This window comes from Ambystoma mexicanum, chromosome 4q, assembly GCF_040938575.1.
Source record: "Ambystoma mexicanum isolate Mex_15411 chromosome 4q, UKY_AmexF1_1, whole genome shotgun sequence".
Taxonomy (NCBI): domain Eukaryota; kingdom Metazoa; phylum Chordata; class Amphibia; order Caudata; family Ambystomatidae; genus Ambystoma; species Ambystoma mexicanum.
This window is the reverse complement of record NC_090928.1, coordinates 395,922,530-395,947,869: the sequence shown is the minus strand read 5'-3', so window position 1 is coordinate 395,947,869 and position 25,340 is coordinate 395,922,530. Positions and strand designations below refer to the sequence as shown.

General features: G+C 44.4%; 1 protein-coding gene across 1 annotated transcript in view; it reads right to left on the bottom strand.

Moving 5' to 3' along the window:
* RYR2 (ryanodine receptor 2) overlaps positions 1-25,340 on the bottom strand; it is a 3,854,281-nt gene that overhangs the window by 2,363,633 nt on the left and 1,465,308 nt on the right. The window contains exons 19-20 of the mRNA XM_069607971.1: positions 21,348-21,481; positions 1,200-1,441 (exon numbers count right to left, since the gene is read on the bottom strand). Of these exons, the coding sequence (XP_069464072.1) occupies positions 1,200-1,441; positions 21,348-21,481 (376 nt within the window). The remainder of the gene's footprint in view (positions 1-1,199; positions 1,442-21,347; positions 21,482-25,340) is intronic.

The window sequence follows — 25,340 nt, the reverse complement described above, 5'->3', positions numbered from 1 at the left end:
GTCTGAAAAGGCTTCCCATGGCTGCCAAACGCAACAAAGATGCCCTCATGATGTTTGGGGAGGGCTACTTGTCAGCATGTCTGGTATAGGAGAAACGATGGTTGTCCCACAGAATAGAAACATTCCACATCATCGCCAAGTGGGTGTTTGGGAAGAAGTGTACTGTCATCCATTGTTTCTGCCCATTTACGGGTTTACGTGTTATATGGACTTTCTTTACATGATGGCCATTAGATGCCCATGTTCTTGCTAATATGCATAACAGCAGCCTTTTCAAAATGTTGAATGTTCTGTTTCTGTAATATAGTCTCTTCAAAAATGATATGCTTGATTCAGACTTCTTGGTAATCCTCTACAGATTAGTTTCTCAAATTGTCTAGACTATGCTGGTAGTTGTTTTATTTGTATTCTGCTTTTGCTCGATAGAACGGGACCCTTGCTGTGAAGGAGTAGACTCTTTTACAAGGGGCTAGAGTGATTCCATAATCTAGAGAGAAATGGGGAATGTGTCTGATCATGTCCAAACTACCTGGAGCCAGAGCCTGCAGATGGCAGTCAGAGGTGGTAAATGATTGTTGCCCTGTGGAGGTGGAGCTTCCAACCTCTTCTGTACTGTGATAGTGATGGTGTGTGGTGAGAAACTGCTCAAGGTGCAATGCGCGCTTGCCCGGCCCTGCACCTCTTTCTAAGGATACGTGCGTGTCTAAAACACAGAATCAAACTCATGATGGATGAGTCTCTCCCTCGCAGCTGAAGCTATTAGAGTTAGCACTGTCTAAAATGTTAGTTATTTTGACATTTGAGGTCATTGGGATGGAGTGACACCAGGCCAATGGTATTTCTCCATCCTATAACACAGTGCACAATAGAGTTTACAGTTGGTTTTGGAAGTGACATCTACTTGGAATGAAAAACAACTCAGATCAACACATAAGAAATACTACAACAAAATGTATTTTGCATGAGTTTGGAAAATGTGCCTAATGATCCTTTCCACTGTCCATGGCTTAATCATGGTGGGCAATACAAGGTGATGCAGTTTACCTTGCAGGTACATTTGTATTTTGTTCTTGTCAGCACCCTAAATATATCAAAACATCTCATTGGTCTACTAAGCACTTTATTGCATGGTGCACCACATACTTTTCCAGATGGGACACATGCATTATGAATTTTTCTAAACATTGCGTTTTTTTTACCTGCCCACAGATGAAGACCATCAAAACCGTAAGAGTAGAGATCATCGCCAACTCCATTTCCTCCCCATTCTTCACCACCCACAGGGTATGGAGAGTAGCCTTCCGTTGAAGCCCATCCAACTCGCAGGTGAGTCACTTCCGCTGTCACAAAGGGCTCCATGTGGTCAACAATCAACTCATAGTACCACTTCCGGTACTGCGCGGAGCCTTCGCTGGTGCCGAGAAAGATATTAGGCCTCATGCTAGAATTAGAAAAGGGACAAGTGTGTGAAACAGTTACATCAGGCTACAAAGCTGAAACTGATGATCGAAGAAGAACTTGCTAAATCCATTTTGGTGAGATCCAAAGGATGCACTTTCCAACATGTTATCATCTTTCAACTATGTATATCACTCTGCCAGCAGGTTAGTAGACTTGACAAGGACATTTGACAGGACCTCAAACAGTGACACTCACTATTAGGAAAACATTCAATAAAAGAAAACCTTTCTCGCTCATTAGGCGATCCTTGATAAAACTCCTAGCTATCTGTCCAAATATGTGGACATTTCATAGAAAATATGGGACCAGTAGAGGTCACTTCATTTAGAAGTCCCTAGGTTTCTCAGCTCTGCTTCATTGAAAATATCTTTTTTCACAGGAGCGAATACTTTATAAAATGCTCTTCCTGATCTTGAATGTAATGTCACGATGGAATGATCTTGACACTTGGTTGTGAAATTTTTTCTCCGTTGATAACGAGGCAGAGTTATACATCTCTGCGTGTGTTTTATTGATGACAATCCTGTTGTGCCTTGTTCACGCATCTGTCTATCCCTCTGAATTAATCTACGGTGCATGCATTACTGTAAATTACTAATGCTATACCGTTGTTCCTCTGTATTCTGAGCAATGCTACTCTTTTTCTTTGGTGTGGTAGCAGCAGATGGGACAGATGACGTGTGGATGATATATGAATGATGAATGTTATTCCGGTCCTGATCATATATTATTGTTGCTGGGGATCCTGAGCTAGGCTATATTAATTTTCTTTTTTTATTACAAACACATCAAAACACAAATGTAATTAGACACATCATAACAAAAACACTACAAGCAAAAGAAGTAACTGAAGAACACTTGTATACATATACATTATGCTTAACTTTACATATACTTTATGCCTTAAAGTGCAGTTCAGTAAAAGATCTTAGGCATGTTGAGTTGTCAACACCATGATAAAGTACAAGTGAGACAGGGAAGATCCTTCCTCCCCTCCCTAATACCTTCTGTGCATCCCTCTGCTGTGTCACTCAATCCTAAGAAACAGAAAATGTTTGCTAAAAATCTAAAAAGTGAACCAGTGATTTTATACATTTGTTATGTCTCCTGTTTTTAAATAAATAAACTTTCAACTTTGTGGTAATTATTCTTCTAATTTTCGTTTTCCAGTATATGATGTTTGGGATATTTTAGGCTTTCCACTACTTGGTTAAATTTGGCCTGGCTACTAAGGTGCCTAATTATCAAATTCAATAATTCTTCTTTAATTTCCTGCCAGTGCTCATTCCCAGAACAGCACATTTCAGAATTTGGCAGGTCGATATCAATATACCCCATGAATTCATCCCAAAAGATGTCAAGTTTAGGACATTTCCAAAAAATAAGATAGCGGGAGGCCCTCATTTCATGACACCAGTGGCACTCAAGGTCACTTTCCACATCTTTCTAATGTTTGCAGGTTTAATATCGTAACGTGCATCCATAAAGCATTCTTCTTAATGTGCCATTAAACTAATTTTAGGTGACATTAGTGAGTGAGTGTGTGAAACTAGTGATAGTGTGCACGCTGCAGGGGCCATCTCTTGGCACTGCAATGAACAGACTGGCTGAGGGGAACTGTGGAAGTTTTAGCCCAGAACAAGAAGAGATTTCATCCACCTGCGAAAGTGAAGATGATTGTAATCCACCTGGTGGTTGATGAGCAGACCTGATCATTGAAGCCCCCATCACACTGGGGCAGATTTAGATTTTGAGCAACTGAGAGAGGTTTGTCAGGGGAACTGAGGGTGCAGTGGGGGAGAGTGCTGAATGTGCTTCTGGAGAGTAGAGGGAGCTGTAAGAGGGTGTTGTCCCATAGACTACTTTGTAGAAAGTTGAACTGTATCCTATATTGCACTGAGAGCAAGTGCAAGGCAATCTGGCATTTGGTGATATGACACCTTTTACAAAGGCCCACAATTCTGGGATAATTTGCAACCTTTTCCAAACCTCTGGGTCTATGATAACTTCTGAATCGTCTTGCCACTCCACTCATTCCTTGAGTTTATCCTCCTCTGGACTATCAACCAAACACCTAGAGTCTACCTTCACAAATGTATTTACTATTTGTCTGTTGCATAGGATTTCTATTATCTTTTAAAAGTTGGTTCACGTTTCCAGCCAATGTTTTAGTCTTAAGGTATTTAAATGAAACAAAGGTGGATCCTGCATTTAGTTGACCAACTATTTGAGTACTCTTAGTCCGCCATGCGTTAACATGTTTATTAGACACGTCACATGGGAAATCTTTATTTATTTTATTCCAAAATGGGATGTACAAAGACATAAGTGATATTTACATTTTCCTTTGAGCTCTATTTCATATACAGCATTGATCTCTGATGGTTTTATATTGAAAATGTCTTCAAAATGTTCAGGGTTTTTTAAATCTTATAAGGTATCACAATAGTTGAAATAGATGCACCTTTTGTATCAGTCTGCTGAGGTTATAATAAATATTCAATTTTGTGTTCATTACGGGGCTAATAATTGCCTTGTTTTCGGCCAGTAGTGCTTTTCAAAATTTAATAAAGCCCACCTGCCATTCTTCCAGATTCTTACACAGATCGTGTCTGCTAATTTGACTTTATTTTTCTTCCTATATGAATTTGGAGATCAAATCATTCAAATCATTAAATACTCACCCTAAAATGCAATGTGTATAAATTGTCAATATTAACATTGTCTTCCTTCTAGATATAACTTAGAACTGTTAAAATGGGCTGTGTTAAGGCATTTCGTGTCTGCATTTAATAATATGATTTCATTTTTGTATTTCTATGGACCATTAACCATATCCTGAGATTTCTGAAAATTGATCATTTGAACAAAGTTGGATTGAATTCCTGGCATTGGAGGTTCTAAAAATAATGCAATACTGCCAGCATAGAAACATAGCTTTCAACTATCCTGACTATTAAAATAACAAGAAATCTCTTCTTTTTTCTAATGAGTTTAATATGCTGTGCAAAAAGAATCAGGACCAGGGGACGCACCTGCCTCATTCCTTTCTGAATTGCAATTATGTCTGCATCTCCCCAGCCCAACATAACAAATGCCTTTACCCCACAGGATAAACTTTGAGTTTCACTGCTGAATCGGAAGGAAAAGCTTCCAATCTTCAAAATGCACCATATTGATGTCCAGGTCACCAGAAGGAAATTCCTTTTCAGAATCCAACATTATGGCAATTGTACAGCCAGACAAGGAGTATTGGCAGCCAATGGATGGATACATATGATTCCTGATTGGCTGCGATTATTCATACTCACTATTGCAACTGTCCCAGTTAAACCTTTCATCAGTGTTATATAATCTTGATTTAAAGCCCATCGCACACGTACATACAAAATGTTCATTGGTCTTTGTCCAGTTTCTTGACATATATAAGAATTCATTTGACGAATCATGCTGGCAGCTCCCTTATGCAGAGCTCTGATTAGTTTATTCAGAAATGGTACCAGTTGAGAAAGGAATTCTTTAAATAATTCCCTGCTAATTTGCAATCTTTCCCAGGTGCTCTATTTTGCTTTGCCTACGGCACATAGTACCTCTAAAACATCAGTCTCTGCAACTGGGACCACCAGCCAGGCTATCTGGGCTGGTTGACCAAAGCTTTTTATTTGAAATGTAAATCCACTTTTCTGTTCTTAGTTTCTGCCAATTATTTACAAAATGTAGTGCTTTCATTATTCGAATAATACAAGTGTGTGACCAAGGCTTTCTTTTTCTCCTGCCACTTTCTACCCTACATGCCAACCACTTTAGTAGTTAGGCAAAAATAATTACAAGCTAGTCAATGTTAAATTAAAATGATCTCTGAAAATATATGGGGGTAAGTAAAGGCAAAATATAGAAGCCAATTCCTAAAGAGTGGTAGGATCATCTGCAGTGGGTCCATAGACATTATCAACTGAGAACATGCTTTTCTTTTAGAGCAATATTGCAAGCGGCCCACAAGGTCAATTTCTGATTTGATCTCCTGCATACCACAGCTCCTTGTCTACAAATATGATATGCCTCTATGTGCTGCACCATTTATGGGTTGCTTCAACTCTGAATGCAATTCTCAGTGTTCTTAGAATGATGTTTTCCCTGCAACATAATTATGGTAGTATTCATTGATTGAACATATATGCCATAATTGACTAACATTTCTTCAAATTACTCAAACCTTAATTGAAATCATGTTAATGATTATCAAAATATTATTCAGAATTGCCCCCCTATATATTTTCTTCATTTTCCAGCCGGTGAATATTTCCTTCCTTTCTTACCACATCTTTGGGTACAATGTTTTTATTTTTTTATTTCCCCGAACCTCTGCCTACCCTTCATACTGTGCCACTCAAATCCACATTTCTCCATCCACATCCCCTTGCCCTCTGCTCACATACATTTCTGTGGTATCCAACCTTCATTGCTATCCCTACAAATGAAATTAAATGCCGCCTGATGATGTAGCTTAATAACAGCAGATGCTTTATCTCTGAAGCAATGTCTCTTGATCCCATTTTGCTGTTCGTTTTCAATGTTTTAGCAGTATTTACTCACATTTATTTTCATCCATTCTCTTAAGAATCAGCTCCTAGTTGTCTTTCTCTGTTAGATCCTAATACATCCCAATTTGAAGCTTGGAATTTATTTAGATATTCCTTTGCCTCTTCCACCCAGAGCACAGCATATCTTACAGGTTCCTTTCCACAAAATGTTCATCTTAGCTACTAGATGTACATTAGCACCCTCAAAGAGCCAGCCAATTAGGAGGAACGAACCATGGGCAGACACTGCTAGTGTTAGCCCGCGCTCCAAGCCGCCTGATGGCTGGTTCCCCCACCCGCCATCTTCCCTCCACCAACCCTGCTTACCTGATTGCAGCTCCTGTTCCCACTCCATTGGGCTGCCATGGAAATGGAAGAGGGGCTCCATACGGAGCCCTGCCTTCCTATTCCATGGTGGCCATTTTGGTATAGTATTTTCTCTCTGTGAACAGGACGCCGCGAGGCATCCCGTTCCCACAGAGAAAATACTTTCCATTTTACAAAAAAGTGACATTAGCACCTGTGTAGAAAACTACCTGGGTGCCAATGCCGATATGCTCAGAAGTGGCGGGCCGACCCTGTAGTTAATGGCCTGCCACCCTCATGAATGGACCCTCGCTTCACTGGGGCCCTTAACTTGGTCGGCGGGCGGTTACCTACAGGGTCAGCTCGCCAACTCGGGGCATATCACCTTAATATTAACTTGAGGGGCTCCCTTCACAAATTCATGAACCAATAGGCACATAGCTTTTTGGTGCATTGCAGTTTCATAGCATAAGTCCAAAGCATACTAAAGGAATAGCCATGTTCTGTTCGAAAGTGTTGTTTTCCTATTAACACCTGGAGCGGGTGCGGCAGCAGATCAGGTTTCTCAGATCGTGGCCTGAATCTCATGATCCAAGCCTGCATTCTGAGCAAGCTGAAAGCTGCTCTCACCCGCCCTGCCATCTTCGTCCAACTCCCCTTCCCACAGCTGGCTGCTTCCTAGGCTTCCTGCCTCTGCATGAAGCCCCACCTTCCATTTCCCTGGTGACATCTTGGGTAACTATTTGGTTGAATGAACAGGTTGTACACTCACAGCTATCTGTTAATTTAAACAAATACATTCCTAACAGTGCCCAGGGACAATAGCCCAAGGTGTTAATAGCATTAGTACCGGGCGACGACATTCCACGGGATACACTTAACGTGGATTGGCTCGTTTCGAAGCCATACCACAGTGCAATCCCATGGACCCACTAACGTGCATTGTGCGCCGGGTAAACTCTTTTTTTTATTTCTTTTTTCTGGCGACCATAGAAAGGCAGAAGGGACCACAAGTGGTCCCTTCTCCCTTTTCCAAGGTGGGCAGTTTCCTCCCATTCATTAGTAAGGAGGAACTTGGTCCAAAATGGCGCCCTGTTTCTTTGTACTAATGAAGCAGTACGCATGTTCTAGTATTCATAGAACCAATGCGTACTGCGACAAAACCTTTTCAAACGGCAAAAGAAATGCAGCTTGAAAAGGTTTTGTCAGCCGTTAGTGTTCCAAAACTAATGTCAATAACCGCCTTGCCAGCGGGCCATTACCGCCTTATGGTAATGCCCCTGGAGCCACCCTAAACTTCAGGCCTTGGCGGCATTACCATAGGTGGTAATGGCCCGCCAGCTAAGCATTTATTGCCACAATAATAACCAAGTCCCCGGCTATACTGGGTGGTAACATCCTGTGGACCTTCATTAAAGGCCCTCGCTTCGCTCAAGCCTGTTAACTTGGGCCCCAGGGCATTCCAACCCAGTACAGCCTGGGACCTGTTTATTATAGCTTAATTAGTATCTGGCGATGGGGGTGTGGTGGCCTTCCAGCCAATGAAGTGGCTTTGGACGGGGTCCTTACCACACAGGGAAAGAACCTGCTCCAAGCCTCGTCATAGAGGAATGCTGCCAACTCTCCTAACTTGGATGAAAGGTAAGTGTGCTCCCTACGTACCCTCCCCTTCCCTTCACTCTACTCGCACTCCCCTTTTCCACATATCCGAACCCCGGCCTACCTAAACCCCACTTACCTAAGCTCCTCTGTCCCTTGCTGGCAGAGGGAACAGGACTGTTCCTGGCACATATCTGGCGATTTCCATTCATTTAAATGGGCGCAATGGAAAGGGAGAAGGGACTACGTGTAGCCCATTCTGCCCGATCTCGGGCGGCCATTGCTTTCCTTTTTTTTTCTTGAGTCAAGTAACGGTTTGAACGTCATTTCAAAATGCAATTAGTACCCTGGTACGACATGTCAGAGTACTAATAGTAATAGAACCCGAGCAGGGGCGCATTATCGCTTGGGCTTGTAAGTATCACCCCGGGGCCATTACCAGACCGGTAATGCCCCCCTCCTCGGGTTCTATTGCTTCAGTAATGTCTATTAATACATCGGAATGCTGGCTGTTCCCTTGCAGACAATGCACTGTTAAAGGGCACTAATGGCTGGCATAGGACCTTTGTCCTAACATTCCATTTTTTAAAAACTAGTTTTGAAAAGAACATTCTACCATCATTGTTTGGAATGTTCTAATAACAATAATGCCCCCTTCCTCGGATCATTACATGGTGGTAATGGCCCTAGGCCTAAGTTAAAGTATTGGTTCAGTATCACTTTGCAGTATTATAGGGTTGAAAAGGTACTCAATGAGCTCTTGCTATAGTTTAATCATGTGCAGATTCCTTAGCACCTGGATTCATAATATATTTCAAGAATATGTCTTGCCCTTTCACACCCATAGCTTTCTCTGGTATCCCCCAACCCTATGACTTCTCTTTTAAATCTGTTTTCAACTTTAAGCAGCCACATGGTAGAATATATTCACTCTTCTTTAGCTCTTTGTTGTAATATAGCTTGTCCTCATACCCAATCATGAGCTTCAACTTCTGCTACCTTATTTGGAAAGTCTAGCAGTCTTCCAGTTACTCCAGTTATAATTTGTATCATGCCTCTATGTTTACCCTGGCCTAGATTGCTCTCCAACAATTCATGAAGGATCGCATGTATTACCTCTTCTGATGATTGACACATTCCCACTTTCTTATTTTCTCTCTCTTCTCGGGCAGCATTTCACATTTTGTCCATGCATCTATAACTAACATTTGCACCTTTCACATAGTCACCCTCTTCCCCAGGGGAAGCTTCTATTTCAATGCAGATCTTAGCGGAGTCCCCATAGACAGAGCCAGTGGATGTTCTCTGGTGAGGTTGACATATTTCTGAAAACTGTAGTATGAATACAGCATACTCCATCTGTTTTGCATTAGTTGATACTTTCGGATGTTGCCACTTTTTATTAAGTCTTTTGGAAATTCCCCACTGCCACAAGTACCCCACTTCCTTTGGGGTGTTCCATTTGCACTTTGTCTCAGAGCTTGCTGGCGCCTATGCAGAGTTTGTCTCTGTTTAACTTCCTTTCCTCCTCTCTGTTTACCCATATGCATGTATAATCTGTTGGAAATTGATTTCCGCAATAGGATCGTTTTTCTGTATGGCAGATTGTCCTCCTTGCCCAGTCTTGGGTCTGATGACAGAAGTGGGAGACTTCTTCATCTGAACTCAAGAGAATATTAATCATTTATGGGAAATGTATTCTCACTGCTGTTTTTCCGAGATCTTTTGATTAGTACTTGTCCAAGCTCCCCAACTGTTCAGATTTACGGGTCTTGATAAAATAGGCAATTTGTTCTCTTCTGCCTGACCTTCCCAAAGCAATGAAAGTGGGCATAGTTAATATCTCCCTGGTCACCTTTTCCTTCGAAATCTCTTTCTCCTTTCCTTTACTTTCTTCTTTATTGGGTCCTGTATCAGACATTGGGATATAATTACATTTACAGGGGGAAGACATGATCCCAGACATGCTTGCCAAAGATGTGTTTGCTGTTCCTTGCTGCCCTAACACCCCTTGTTTAAAAGGAATATGAATTGCAGTCATATGCAGGAGTTGTGATATTGTTACATTGTTTGCACAGGCATACACTGAAGCATTGTGAGCTAGGTCTGAATCAGGTACTGCTATTATTGCAAGTCTACTTCCACTATTATAAGAACCTTTGACAGAACATATTCTGCAAAGTCTATGGGCAGAAGGCTTCTTCCATCCTACCTCCTCCCCTGCCTTTATGCATACCACTCATCCCCTCTTTCTCCTCCATGTTAGGGAGAATTCTCTGTTTAGGCTGAATTTCCTAACCTAGTGAGTCCCCCAGCAGCTTTGCTGGATTTCTGGAGTTTGTTTTTTCCATCCTGCCAAGAGTGAGACTCTTTTTCTCCCACTCTTGGACATGTATGTTTGTAATTCCTTTGAAATGGCAATGTGTTCGATGGGCTATGGGGTCTTTTACTCCATAGGGTCTCATCTGTTTTTCTATGTGTGTTACACCGCACCCTACGTGCCGTAACACTGGGGCGTCCTAGCGGACCTCCAGCATAGACTCCATACCCGGGGACTGACTACTGTCTCCCCGGGCATGTAAAGTCACCATTGGCTTTACTAGACCTAAATTTAATAACAGAACTAGTACAAACCATCTTATTGTGGACGTACTAGTAGGGGTAATTCGATTACTCCTGGGTCTGTTACTCGAGGGGGCACTGTCCCGTCCCCCCTCGTCGAGTTTTGGCTGGTGGCAGTGGAAACTACTTGTTATGTTCGACCCCGAACATAACCCTATGGGATTCGTCCCATTGTTGGAGATTGATACTTTTTCTCGTTAATCTCTAACGTACCACCGATCTACTTATCTTAAATAAGTTTATCGGATGGTATTTTCTGCCAGAACTCGGTTTGTAAAATGGCGTCTGTGTTCGTCTCTGCGACTCCTAAACCAAAGGTTGAGCCCTTTGATCCACTTTTGGCGGGCCTCTGGACAGAGACCCTCCAAAGTGGTGCCATTCTGTCTGGATTACCACAGGGGTGTGGGAGGGGGTTTAGGCACCCTGGACCGAGTTGCCTTGTCAACTCCGGTCGCACTCTGGAGTGCATGGCCCAAGTGGTGAGCCTTCCCGCTCACCACTTAGCATGTGCTGATTGACAGCTAGGCTGAATGAATGGGGGTTTTCTGCATAAAAGCAGGGCTTTTGGGACTGGATCTTCAGAAGTCGCCACAGGACCTAAGAATCCGACAAGGGTAACGCTGAGCAGACCTGCACGACGACACCTCCGGTGGAGCCCTGCGGAACCGACTCACCACTTCCCGACGACAGAGGAGATCTCCCTGCCGGAGAGTCTCTTCCCCTGACTGGTGGGAACAACCAGTTCCCTTTGCTTTTTATTCGCCTCAGGACAAAGTGGTCGAATTGCCCGTGCAGAGCACCTCGGCAACCGGATAGCCACTACCCCTGTACCGCGACCAAAAGGTGGTGCCTTGTGACGGAGCGGCTGGTCTCTTCCCTGGTGGTGCACCAGACTTCACTTTTCTTCGACGACGAGATCATCTCTACTCTTGGCAAAGACCCGACGTGCATCCACCACCAGGAACAACTGCCCCCGCCGGAGCTGCTCTCCATAACAAGGTACAGTGTCCGCCTGGCTTCCCTTTCGATCGGTTCGAGTGAGGTGTCATAATCCTCTCCGTTCCGTTGGGTCGCCTACAAGCTTTTCTCATTTTATTGTTCTGAACTGGTTCAATCTGCCGATAACAATTTGCTACAAAGACTTGAATGCACCTTCACTAGAGACTTTTTGGGACATCGCGCCTTGCCTCTCTCCGAGTGGGCCTGCCCTCTGAACTTTATGATCTATTGTGATTCTTGCCTTACTGCCTTGCATTTTATCTGCGAAGGATTGAACTGTGTTGATTTCATAACCTGCCTATCTTTTTCTCTCCCGTCTTAACTAATATTCGAGTGTCATCTAGGTTGAGGTATGCACCTCTGTCTGAAAATAAGTGGTACCAGTAGAACCTAGAGTTGTCGAAGTATTGCTAGGGTGATTGATCGTTTTCCTACTTCGTAGAGTAATTGTGTTTGATTTGTTTGCCGTGAATTTGCCATAGTGTTTTCCATAGATGTTTCGTTATAAATAAATGCCTTAATATTTTTACACTAAGCCTTGTTGCGTGTTTGCTTGTCTTGCTGTGAAGAATTGCCCTATTTTGTATACTCCACATACTGCTCAACTCTTCTTGAGGGAAGTCTGACTGCTCAGCCACAGCTACCAAGTGAATCTGTGTGGTACAGACTGCTACCAAGTGGGTTCACCGCCAAACGCCTGTAGTCCTAAATCTTTTGCAGTGGTCCCAGAGGGAACTGCACAGGTTTCCGCCTAACACTGGTGTACAGCGGTGGGATTTGTATCGAGTATACAGTTTAGAGTGCTTTTTGACACTGTAGAATAACTAACCACAAAACTTTGCACAAAAAGCAACTTTAAAAAAAAACATGTCTACGATGGAAACTTACAGTCAAGAGTCCTTGTCAGGTGAAAATACTGAGAGTCTGCGAGCTCTCTGTAGGAAAGAGAATCTCCCTGTAAGAGGCAAGAAGTTAGAACTAATAGAGAGATTGCTGGCGAACCAAAGTCTGGGTACTGGTTCAGAGGAACCAATCTCTCCAGCGAATGTAGACGACAGTAATGGTGTTGATCTGAATCGCAATTCTGATGATAGCGATGAAGAGGCTGACGAGGACGGAGAGGCTAACGAAACTGTCTCCCCTGCTCTTCTATCTGCCTTACCAGCTGTGCCTACGGGGCCCATACCAGGTCCCACAAGTAACCCTGCTTATTTTGAACTTGAAAAAATGAAGCTCGAACTAGAATACAAACGGTTCTTGGCTCAATCTGAACGAAACCAAGAGCTCGAGTTCAGACGGATGAATGCCCAGGCTGAGCAGAAGCAAGCTGAGTTAAGACTCAGAGAAATAGAACTTAATCACGAGTTAGAGATGAAAAAGTTGTCTATGGAAAATGCTTCTCTCTCCTCTGGTTCTTCTAGGAGCTCCAGTCCCAAAAGACCCCGGATGCCAAAGGAATTAGTGGGTATGTATGAACCGAGATTGGATGTGTTGGATTGGTTGAAACTGTTTGAATACAATCATGGGCTCCAGGACATCACCGGGAATGCTTTGCTTCCCTGGTTGTTCTCTAGGCTCCCTCCTGTTGCGACTGATGTGGTAATGGAGTTGGGGGAGGCGGATAAGACGGATTACAAAAGTGTGAAACTAGCTTTGATAGCTAGATTCGGGCAACCCCTTCCCAGTATTTTAAGAGGTTTAGAACCCTCAAAAAGCATGATGGTACCCCTTGGGCTACCTGGGTGAGTGAAGGGTTGAAAAACTTAGAGGGATGGATTAAGGGTTACAAAGTGAACACTTATGAGGGTATGAGAAATCTTTTTATGTTGGAGTCTATTTATGATGCCTGTTCTCCTGAGCTCAGACAGCACTTGGCTGATTCAAAGGAATTGGATTCCAGGGCGCTAGCTAGGGCTGCTGACTTGTGGGTTGCCAACAGGGCTACTCATAAGGATTCTGGGGCAACTCAGAAAAAGGAAGAGGGAAAACAGCCTAAAAAAGACTCAAAAGAGAATTCTAATAACTCACATTCCAAAGAGGGCCCCAAACAAAACCAGAAGGGTAAGCCACTGGGAAAACCACAGCAGAATAGTGTGTCTTCTGGTGCCAAACCGGAAGGAGGTCAGAACAAGCCACCATTCCAGAAAGCATTCGGTAAATGCTTTGTTTGTGGCTCGACTGATCACATGAAAGGAGATCCCAGATGTAAGGGTAAACCTTCAGGGGTCCAGCTTGTCTCCTTAGCCTTCGCTCCAGAGGAGGAAGTCCAAATGGCAAGTGGAAATTTTCTACTGCTAGCTGACGAACCCATTGGAGTCTCAGCCAGCGTTTCTTTAGTATCTCTGGGGTTGTGGGAACAACAGAATTTAGATGTCTATAATTCTATCCCCGATAATACTAAAGAGTATTATAAGGACAGTGTCCAGGTGAATGGTCAGGAGACTCCTGCCATAAGGGACACTGGGGCCAGCATAACTGTGGTGGATAAATTGTTTTTTCAGGCTGAGGATGTTGCTAAGGCACCCAAACGCCTCACCAAATTAGCTGGAGGGCCTGTGCAGATGCTTCCCCAATTACCAGTTCTCATCCAGTGTAACAACATGACTGTGAAGTTACCTGTCAGCATACAGAGTGAGGTACCAGGACGCGTACTGTTGGGTAACGATTTGAAAACTCTCGGAGTTGTATCGCATACTCCCAGACCTCCTAGTAACCGGTTACAGGAGCTAACCAGACCCGCAAGAGAGAGGACCATGCGCGGTACTCTCCAGGAGATGATGAAGAAAGAAATCACTCCTGCTTCACTGGAATTGTCGGCCGCTGTCTCCAAGAAATCAGAAGCGAAAGGGAAACCTAAGACTTCTATCCCGAAACCAGCCGCCAGCATTCCAGTGCAGCCGACACAGACTTCCCCGCGGTTGTCCAAAGTCACACCCGTAACTCCACCTCCAGCCGAGGCTGAGAGGGAGGTACAACCCTGCGTGGTAGAATTAGACTCTGAGGAAGAGCTAATGGAAGGCCAAGAACTCATTGGAGATCTGGATCCTGTTGACCATCCTGAGCTGCAGTCTTTACTGGCAGAAGGTGGACCCAGCAGGGCAGACTTTAGTAAGGGACAGAGAGAATGTCCAACTCTGGAAGGTCTTCGCCACCAGGCAGAAGCTCAGGCTGAAGGGCAAGAGCCTGGGAAATACAGGTTGCACTGGGAGGATGGCCTCTTCTACAGTGAACCGACCGAGTCTGCACCTGGAGACTACAAACGACTTGTAGTACCCCAGGAGAACAGACCACAGTTCTTGCAGTTAGCCCACGAGATTCCTTTGGCTGGTCACTTGAGTTTCAAGAAGACTAAGGAAAGGCTCTCTCTCTATTTCTATTGGCCAAAGATGGGGGCCGAAGTAGAAAAACACTGCAGGAGCTGCCACACCTGCCAGACCTCTGGTAAGGTTGGCTCCAAGAATGTGGCACCTTTAGTGCCTCTCCCAGTTGTGGGAGTCCCATTTGAGAGAGTAGGGATTGACATTGTTGGTCCCCTTGATCCTCCAACCTCCTCAGGCAACAGGTTTATACTTGTTGTAGTAGACCATGCTACTAGGTATCCTGAGGCAATTCCTATGAGGACTGTTACAGCTCCGGCTGTGGCTAAGGCCCTCCTTGGTATTTTTACTAGGGTCGGGTTTCCTAAGGAAGTAATCTCTGACAGGGGGTCAAACTTTATGTCCCACTACATGAAAGACATGTGGAAAACCTGCGTAGTTACTTACAAGTTCTCAACAGTTTACCACCCACAAACCAATGGGTTGGTAGAACGGTTAAACCGAACCATGAAGAGCATGATAGGTGCTTTAGAGGAACCCCTTAAGCGTAAGTGGGAACTTCTACTGCCATGCCTTCTCTTTGCTTATAGAGAAGTCCCTGAGGAGAGAGTAGGTTACTCTACCTTCGAACTACTCTATGGTCATCCCGTCAGAGGTCCCTTGGCCCTGATTAAGGAGGGGTTGGAGAGTGCTCCTTCCCCCAAGCCAGTCAGAGTGACTGACTACGTGATAGGTCTCCGGAGGAGAATGTCACACATGATGACGGAAGCAAGCGATAACTTGAAAGCTGGACAAGCATTGGTCAAGCACTGGCACGATCAAAAGGCTAACCTGGTCGATTTCGCTCAAGACCAGCTCGTTCTTGTTATGATCCCAACAAGGCAGAGGGCCTTGCAAGATAAGTGGATGGGACCCTACCGAGTAGTGGGTAAACTCGGAGAGGTTAACTATCTGGTGGACTTGGGCAATCCCAAGGAGGCTCCGACAGTCTTTCACACCAACCGACTTAAATCGTATGTCTCGCGACCTGATGTAGGAGCGTTGCTTCTAGCATCATCCGAGGAAGAAGAAGAGAGTGAAGCTCTTCCGGATCTCCTCAGAGGCTTACCTTTAGATGAAAAAATTGAAGGAGTGAATCTCTCCTCCAATCTGACACCCGAGCAACAAGAAGAGTGCAAATCTATGTTGAATCAATTTGCCTCTCTGTTCTCGCTTTCACCAGGCTTGACCCCTTGGGGCCAGCACGACATACTCACTGGTGACTGTCTGCCTGTCAAAAGCAGAGGATACCGCATGTCAGAAAATGTACGAACCCACATCAAAGGTGAGGTCAGCAAGATGCTCGATCTCGGGGTAATAGAGCCCTCTACTACTCCATGGTCTAGCCCAGTTGTGTTAGTACCAAAGGCCGGATCTAAAGAACTTAGATTCTGCGTGGATTATAGAGCTCTTAATGCAGTCACCAAGACTGATGCCCACCCTTTGCCAAGAACAGATGAGTTGGTGGATATACTTGGCGCCGCCAAGTTCCTCAGCACATTTGACTTGACGTCAGGCTATTGGCAAATAGCCCTGACAGACCATGCCAAGGAGAAAACTGCATTTTCTACCCCTGTTGGCTTATACCAGTTTAAGGTAATGCCTTTCGGATTGAAGAATGCACCTGCTACGTTTCAACGGATGGTAAACCAGGTTCTGAATGGGATGGAGGACTTCTGCATGGCATACTTGGATGACATTGCAGTGTTCAGCAATTCCTGGGAAGAACATGTAACCCACCTGAGAGATGTTTTGCAGGCTCTTGGACGAGCCAATCTGACCATAAAGGCGAGCAAATGCCAAATTGGACAGAGTAAGGTAGTCTATCTTGGGCATGAGGTAGGCGGTGGAGAAATAAGGCCTTTGCTCAGTAAAATTGAAGCTGTGCAAAATTGGACAACACCGACTACTCAAACCCAGGTGAGAGCCTTCCTAGGCCTCACTGGGTATTAGAGGAATTTCATAGAGAACTATGGGACCATAGCTTCTCCACTGAATGTCATCTCCTCGCCCAAATTTCCTAAAAAGGTTAAATGGAACGAGGAGTGCAATCAGGCTTTTGAAAACCTGAAAAAGGCTCTTTGCCAAGCCCCAGTACTCAGAGCTCCTGATTACCGCCAACACTTCATTGTGTAGACAGATGCTTCCAATGTAGGGATAGGTGCCATACTCAGTCAACTGGATGGGAAAGGTAGGGAGCACCCTGTTTGCTTCATCAGCCGCAAGCTGAAGGATCCTGAAACAAGGTGGGCAACAATCGAAAGAGAGTGCTTTGCTATCGTGTGGGCTCTGAAGAAGTTTAGACCGTACTTGTATGGTTCTACTTTTGTCATTCAGACTGACCACCAACCCTTGAGATGGTTAATGCAAATGAAAGGGGAAAATCCAAAACTATTGAGATGGTCGATCTGCCTGCAAGGGTTTGATTTCACCATTGAGCACAGGTCAGGATGTCACCACCAAAATGCTGATGGTCTCTCTAGGATGTATGTCATCGACTAGAGGTATGAGATTCATCCAGGAGTGGATTAAATCCTCCTGTCCCTTAGTCTGGGGGGAGCGAGTGTTAGGGAGAATTCTCTGTTTAGGCTGAATTTCCTAACCTAGTGAGTCCCCCAGCAGCTTTGCTGGATTTCTGGAGTTTGTTTTTTCCATCCTGCCAAGAGTGAGACTCTTTTTCTCCCACTCTTGGACATGTATGTGTGTAATTCCTTTGAAATGGCAATGTGTTCAATGGGCTATGGGGTCTTTTACTCCATAGGGTCTCATCTGTTTTTCTATGTGTGTTACATCGCACCCTACGTGCCGTAACACTGGGGCGTCCTAGCTGACCTCCACCATAGACTCCTTACCCGGGGACTGACTACTGTCTCCCCGGGCATGTAAAGTCACCTTTGGCTTTACTAGACCTAAATTTACTAACAGAACTAGTACAAACCATCTTATTGTGGACGTACTAGTTGGGGTAATTCGATTACTCCTGGGTCTGTTACTCGAGGGGGTACTGTCCCGTCCCCCCTCGTCGAGTTTTGGCTGCTGGCAGTGGAAACTACTTGTTATGTTCGACCCCGAACATAACCCTATGGGATTCGTCCCATTGTTGGAGATTGATACTTTTTCTCGTTAATCTCTAACGTACCACCGATCTACTTATCTTAAATAAGTTTATCGGATGGTATTTTCTGCCAGAACTCGGTTTGTAAAATGGCGTCTGTGTTCGTCTCTGCGACTCCTAAACCAAAGGTTGAGCCCTTTGTTCCACTTTTGGCGGGCCTCTGGACAGAGACCCTCCAAAGTGGTGCCATTCTGTCTGGGTTACCACAGGAGTGTGGGAGGGGGTTTAGGCACCCTGGACCAAGTTGCCTTGCCAACTCCGGTTGCACTCTGGAGTGATTGGCCCAAGTGGTGAGCCTTCCCGCTCACCACTTAGCATGTGTTGATTGACAGCTAGGCTGAATGAATGGGGGTTTTCTGCATAAAAGCAGGGCTTTTGGGACTGGATCTTCAGAAGTCGCCAAAGGACCTAAGAATCTGACGAGGGTAACGCTGAGCCGACCTGCACAACGACACCTCCGGTGGAGCCCTGCGGAACCGACTCACCACTTCCCGACGACAGAGGAGATCTCCCTGCCGGAGAGTCTCTTCCCCTGACTGGTGGGAACAACCCGTCCCCTTTGCTTTTTATTCGCCTCAGGACACAGTGGTCGAATTGCCCGTGCAGAGCACCTCGGCAACCGGATAGCCACTACCCCTGTACCGCGACCAAAAGGTGGTGCCTTGTGACGGAGCACTCCGCAGCTGGTCTCTTCCCTGGTGGTGCACCGGACTTCACTTTTCTTCGACGAAGAGATCATCTCTACTCTTGGCAAAGACCCGACGTGCATCCACCACCAGGAACAACTGCCCCCGCCGGAGCTGCCCTCCACAACAAGGTACCGTGTCCGCCTGGCTTCCCTTTCGATCTGTTCGAGTGAGGTGTCATAATCCTCTCCGTTCCGTTGGGTCGCCTACAAGCTTTTCTCATTTTATTGTTCTGAACTGGTTCAATCTGCCGATAACAATTTGCTACAAAGACTTGAATGCACCTCCACTACAGACTTTTTGGGACATCGCGCCTTGCCTCTCCCCGAGTGGGCCTGGCCTCTGAACTTTATGATCTATTGTGATTCTTGCCTTCCTGCCTTGCATTTTATCCGCGAAGGATTGAACTGTGTTGATTTCATAACCTGCCTATCTTTTTCTCTCCTGTCCTAACTAATATTCGAGTGTCATCTAGGTTGAGGTATACACCTCTGTCTGAAAATAAGTGGTACCGGTAGAACCTAGAGTTGTCGAAGTATTGATAGGGGGATTGATCGTTTTCCTACTTCGTAGAGTAATTGTGTTTGATTTGTTTGCCGTGAATTTGCCATAGTGTTTTCCATAGATGTTTCGGTATAAATAAATGCCTTAATATCTTTACACTAAGCCTCGTTGCGTGTTTGCTTGTCTTGCTGTGAAGAATTGCCCTATTTTGTATACTCCACATACTGCTCAACTCTTCTTGAGGGAAGTCTTACTGCTCAGCCACAGCTACCAAGTGAATCTGTGTGGTACATACTGCTACCAAGTGGGTTCACCGCCAAACGCCTGTAGTCCTAAATCTTTTGCAGTGGTCCCAGAGGGAACTGCACAGGTTTCCGCCTAACACTCCACCTCTGCCCTGTTTTTATTTCCATCTGCTGAAATCATTTGTTAATTCCTTCATCACTCCACCCAATTAGATGGAAGGGAAATGGAAATGGGGTCCACAATCCAAGTTGCTGACTTGACTTGCAGCAGTTATCCCCTGATTTTGCTAATAGCTCAATGTTGCTTTTTTATCTGCCTGGACGTGTGAGGTAAGAACCTTGGCTTGAGCCATCACCTTTTCCACCTTGTCTGCCTTCTCTTCTCTTTTTCCATTTTCAACTATTTTATTATTGACTACTTTTAAATGTTTCCAGGAGTGGATGCCCACTGTTGTCCATTTTTACCCCTCGCTTTCCTTCAACCTATCTCTTCTCCTGGGGTTTCTCTTGAGACTTAACATTAGATCCCCCCCATCTCGCCAACCTCCATTTTCTGTAGTTCCTAGGGTCTAGGTGCTTGCACCTGATAGCTCATGGCTCTGCTGGAGCACTCTGAGCCCCCCCAATGGGTTCAATGAATGTACAGATCCTGCACTCTCACCTTCCAGTGTCTCTCAGCAGTGCAGTCCCACACTCTAATGCATGCTTACATATTATGTGTTGGTCGAGATGTTTTGCACTACAACTTCCATGATCCTTCACCACTTGCTACGCTGGCTGGAGATTAAAGTAGTTGTAGTCCAAAACATCTGTAGGGCAACATAACTAGTTACCATTTTCTAAAGCTCCACATTCTAAATCCAAATCCAAATGAGTGTGGTAACATAGCAACTGTGAAAAGTTCAAGGATCATATTTCATATTTTAGTGTTTTCTTTCATCGCCAACCTCCCTCCAACCCTGCATCAGTTTCTCTCACTGTTGCCTGTTTATACCAATCTGCAGCTCCTCTCAAATTCTCACACTGCTATGGTAATTTACCTTTTCACATATAGATACATTTTTAACAGAGAGATGAATATATTTGGTCATGTGTTTCTAAAGAAACACTGGCTGATCTTCAAAAATCATACTTTTTGAGATTCACGTCTTGTCATTATCTGCTTCGATTTTCCCCAATTTCTATTGGTGCAGGCCACCAAAAATTCAAAACGTTAAACAACAATCCCTTTACCCCGACCATACACTGCTCATGACACCACATATGCCAACACAAATTAAATGCCTGTTACCAAACTCTGAATCGAACTTCAACTACAAAAAATACCTAATTAAAAAAAAAATGCTTATGGTTTCTTCACATGCTATGTGAGGGTCAAGAGAAAAAATAACTCATTCTCACAAATAGCTAGGATCGAGGATACACTGCACAGAGAGACATCGTGTGCGGTGCACGTGACTTGCCGAATTAGGGCTGTTTTAGAATGGCAGTAGTTGAGCTGGGGCAGTAGTTTGGTGTTTTGCATTGCAACCATATCATTTATTTATGTCATTTATTTGTTTGTTCCTAATGTGCCATAGCCCACAGGCATAAGGGTACAACATTTACACAAGGACGATTCGGAGACGGGATCAGGAAGTTTCATCAGTTAATTTGAAGGAAAGTTATTCACATGCCACTGAGTATCACTGGCATTTCTGTGACCTTTTTCACAGGCGTGGGTCTGATACAACAACCACAGTAGTCTAAAACGTTTACAGTCATTTGCCGGACTGATGAGTTATGCCAAGTCCCCTTAACCTCCTTAAATTGCTACAGACTCTCGCCCTTTGCAGGAAGTGACATCATAGGTTAGAAAATGCGTCTGCCGTCACCTGCTCACGTGATTGACGAGTCGAGTCTGCAGCAGCAGGTCTCTTCCTGGCAGGAGGTTATCGCAGATCAAGTGCTGGTTGGACCTGACAGCTACTCCGTGGCATACACACAGTGAGCACAGCACGTCCAGAACCTGGAAAGAAATGTCACACTCGCATTATTCATAACATGACTGCAGTTAGATAAATGCATTCATTTCACGTCGCAGGAGCGTATTTTCAAGCCAATGGCATGGATGACACAAGGAATACCGTTTGCTTTATTATCTGCACAGAAACTGATTATAAACAGGGGTGGACTGGCCTATAGAGAACTCTGGAGATTTCCCGGTAGGCCTCTGCAACCGGGTCCTCTTTTGTGTGGTATTTTCAAATGTTCCCATAGGAAAAGGGTTGTGCTTGCAGAAAATGTGTAATATGGGGCCACTTTAAACATTATTTCCAGGGCCTCTTTTGGTTCCCAGTCCACCCCTGATTATAAACGTCCCAGAGGGAAAGTGGTTAAAGAGCACCACCTGGCATTAAACTGCAAGCGCATTGGTAAACGTGCTACTGATTTTTCTCATGTTTTGATTAAAAAGTAGTCACTTGATTTCATTTTAGCAGCAGGGGTAATGACTTGCCACCCTCTAATTCACAAAGGGCAAGAGATATGGAAGCAGGGCAAGGCAGAGAGGCCAACAGAAGGAGGAAGGCACGCGAGAAAAGATCAAGAATCCAGGGAAACCAAGTATCGACAGGACAGATTCAGAGAGACCAAGCTTTTTTAGTGCTCCCAGGGACGAATTATTTTTTTTACCCACTAAACCTGACATACTCGAAGAGCTCATTATAAATATGCACATGATTTTCTTACTCGAATCTAAGGTATTTGCTGGGTTTTCTTGGTGGCGCAAATATTTCACAGCCGCAATTGCAGATCTGGCCTATGCTGGTAGAAGTTTAGCATTTCACTCAAAGTTAAGTTGTGCCCCTTATTTGTGCTTGTAGCTTGAATAATTAATGTCTCTAAACGCACAGTGTGGATTCTTTGCATCAAGCTTTTATCCAACCAAGGAACGATAAAGTCACTGTTTGGGTCCTGTGTACATCATGATCGGAAAAACGTGACTCCAAAGTTAGTAGAAGGTGTGTCTTCACTGCAGTCAACCACAGAGACACCAACATCCCACAGGGACAGGTAAAAGAAAATCCCCTTCACAGAAGAACCCTAGACCACCACAACGCCCCTTTGTCTGCAGTGGTGCCTAGGGTGTGGTCTGACTAGGCCTGTAATTACAGAATGCCTCACTACTCTATCAGGGCAACTTCTTCCATTAAGGAATGGACTGCATCTCCACCTCAAGATCATGTCAATTCCTTGCACAGGCGGGATACATATACTGGCATTACAAGGCGAGTAGGCTATTACAGTTCAGCTGGGATCCCTTTTAAAATCAGAAAGGCTGTTTCTGCCATTGTCATGAGCTTCATTAATTCCAAAGCTAATGAACTCCACCTATTCTCGGGAAGATAACTCAGGGGCAACGTGCTTGCCTTGGAAGCAAGACGACACGGAGCACCACAGCTTCGATCCCCGGGTCCGCGCTTAGAAACCTCTGGGTATTAAGAGCGTTATAAATAAATAACCTATCATATCATTGAAGTGTGGCCTGTTAAGTGCCAGGTGATAGATGTGTATTATACCAGGGACATATTTAGTCCCCATACTGCCTAAAGATCACATACGTGTGGCTTTATAAAGGAGCTGAATTCTGTTCAGCGATGCTTTCCTAATGAGAAGTCTTTTTTGTATAGGATTGAGGTGTGACTTTCCTTTTGAAATTCGCCTTTCCCTGCAGAGGGGTTGCTAGGTTTGTAAAAGATCCGGGGCTACGATAATGTTGGTACTGTCGGGACTCAGGATTAGCTAGCCTTTAGGTTGAAGCCCCTGAGCTTCTATCCGGGGCTACAACCAAAAGACCCGGGGCTATAGCCCAACCCACCAGTCCCTAGCCTCCTCCTAGTGACGCCTCTTGCAGAGAGAGAGGATATTTTCTCTCTGGTCCTGGCCACATCAGGATATACAAATTAGACAATTGTGATTATTGGATCAAATCTGATCAAAAAATATGCTAGACTAGACCAAAATGCAGATAATGGGCCTGAGTCTCAAGGATGTGCACTCAGGCGGCTCCCTGAGAATCTCATATACTGCTGATACATAATACCAGATTCACAAAGCCTAAAGCTAGAGCAGATCTGGAGCTGCCCCGAGCATCGCCGGGAAGTCCCTGAGCAAATCCTTCTGAATAACACTTGCGCATGAGCATGTGAACGAGGCTCTAGGCAGCTCTAGATTTTCTCTGCTGATCGAAATCTCCCATAAAACGAAGAGTTTTTGGATGAATAAAACTGCAATATAAGCAATGATAGTGTGACAATTGCTAACCGTGATCCTGCCCCAAATGTATACACCCAGAGCCACCCTACTTAAGAGCAATGTTTAGCTGTACATGCCTTACATTTTATAGAAATCCTTGTTCAACTTTTGCTTTTGTCAGGGGCAAAATGAAACTGCTTAAATAGCCTAATACTCGGATATCCGGATATGTCATTAAATAGTGTGCACTAGTGGATCCCCCTTTATCAAGGATATTTTTCCAAGCTCATTTCCCTAATGATAGGGCCGCCTGCACTCTCCCTTAAGCATGTTTTGGAAAAGCCTCTGTGAAAAAATCCTTCCTGAGAGACTTTTGAACTAGTACCTAATTACCGTGCTACCTTCGTTAGCCTCATTTCAAAACAAATGTGTGATCATCCAGTTGCAGGGGTATTTAGTGGCTTACTTCAACCCCTGCAGTTGGAGTTCAGGTCACACCATTGACTGAAACTGCACTTCTCACTGTATGCAACAGTGTTTTAAGCATCATGGATGGAGAAACATCACTATGGTGGACCGTCCATATCCCTCTGCTTCTTTCGATGCAGTGCATAGCTTCTCGTTAGTATGAGGTTCATGGAGCTGATGATGTGGCTACTGTCATTCCTCTATACATCTCTTTACCAAAATGATTCTCTACAGTTAGGCCTGCTAAGGTTTTTCCAACTGTTGTTGAGTTGTGAAATCCGACAGGGCTCAAAACTCTTTCCAAGTTTGGACAACATTTTCAATTCCCCTCTTATCTGCCTCATTGGGAATACAGTCCAGAGCTTACATGCCACTCCGATTAAGCTGACACCCAACCTTCTATATATCACAGTGGATGGTTGGTCTTTGAATTATGACGAACTAACTACCTCCCTGATGCTCATAGATGGATGGATGAAGGAGGACAAGTGTTTACAATTTAATAGGGCTTTTTTGGTTTGTGACACAAAATCAGTTTGACTTAGATTATCTCTTCTTTGGGAAATAAGTGAGTATAATGCAAAAGGTAACACTTATGTGTGTTTTTATAGTGATATTTTCATAAGGTCACATGCAGGGAGCAAGCCAGATATATGGACTATACACGATCCGACCAGTAATCTTAGTTCTTTTAAGTGTTGGGGTCTCTAACAAACACAAGGTTCTAATTCGGCTGTATGCAACACTAAAATGTGAAGGCTGGAGGGTATCAAATACATCATAAATCACTGGCAAAGGTCTGGACAACCCTCCAGACTATTGTTTTGAGCCTGCCATGCCATTACAGAAGGGGAAGACCATATGAAAATCAGGCTTGATCTCAAACCATAGAGAGGTGTTCCAGGTCGAACTGCAAGATCACATCCCTGCCGCTTGAAACCCTAAGCAAGTTTAGACATGTTTCAGTCTGTTTGGGCTTCGCAAGTGAAGTGTAGCTTTGGTCCCTAGGCACAGCAAGCTCGGGGCCCAAGTATGGGAAACTAATGCAACACTGAAGAGTAATGGATAGAAGTTTTAAATGAATCAAACAACACTGGCAGGTCTTTAGGCAACCCCGCGGACCATCATTTAGTCAGCCTGCTCAGTTAATAAAGAAGGGGAAT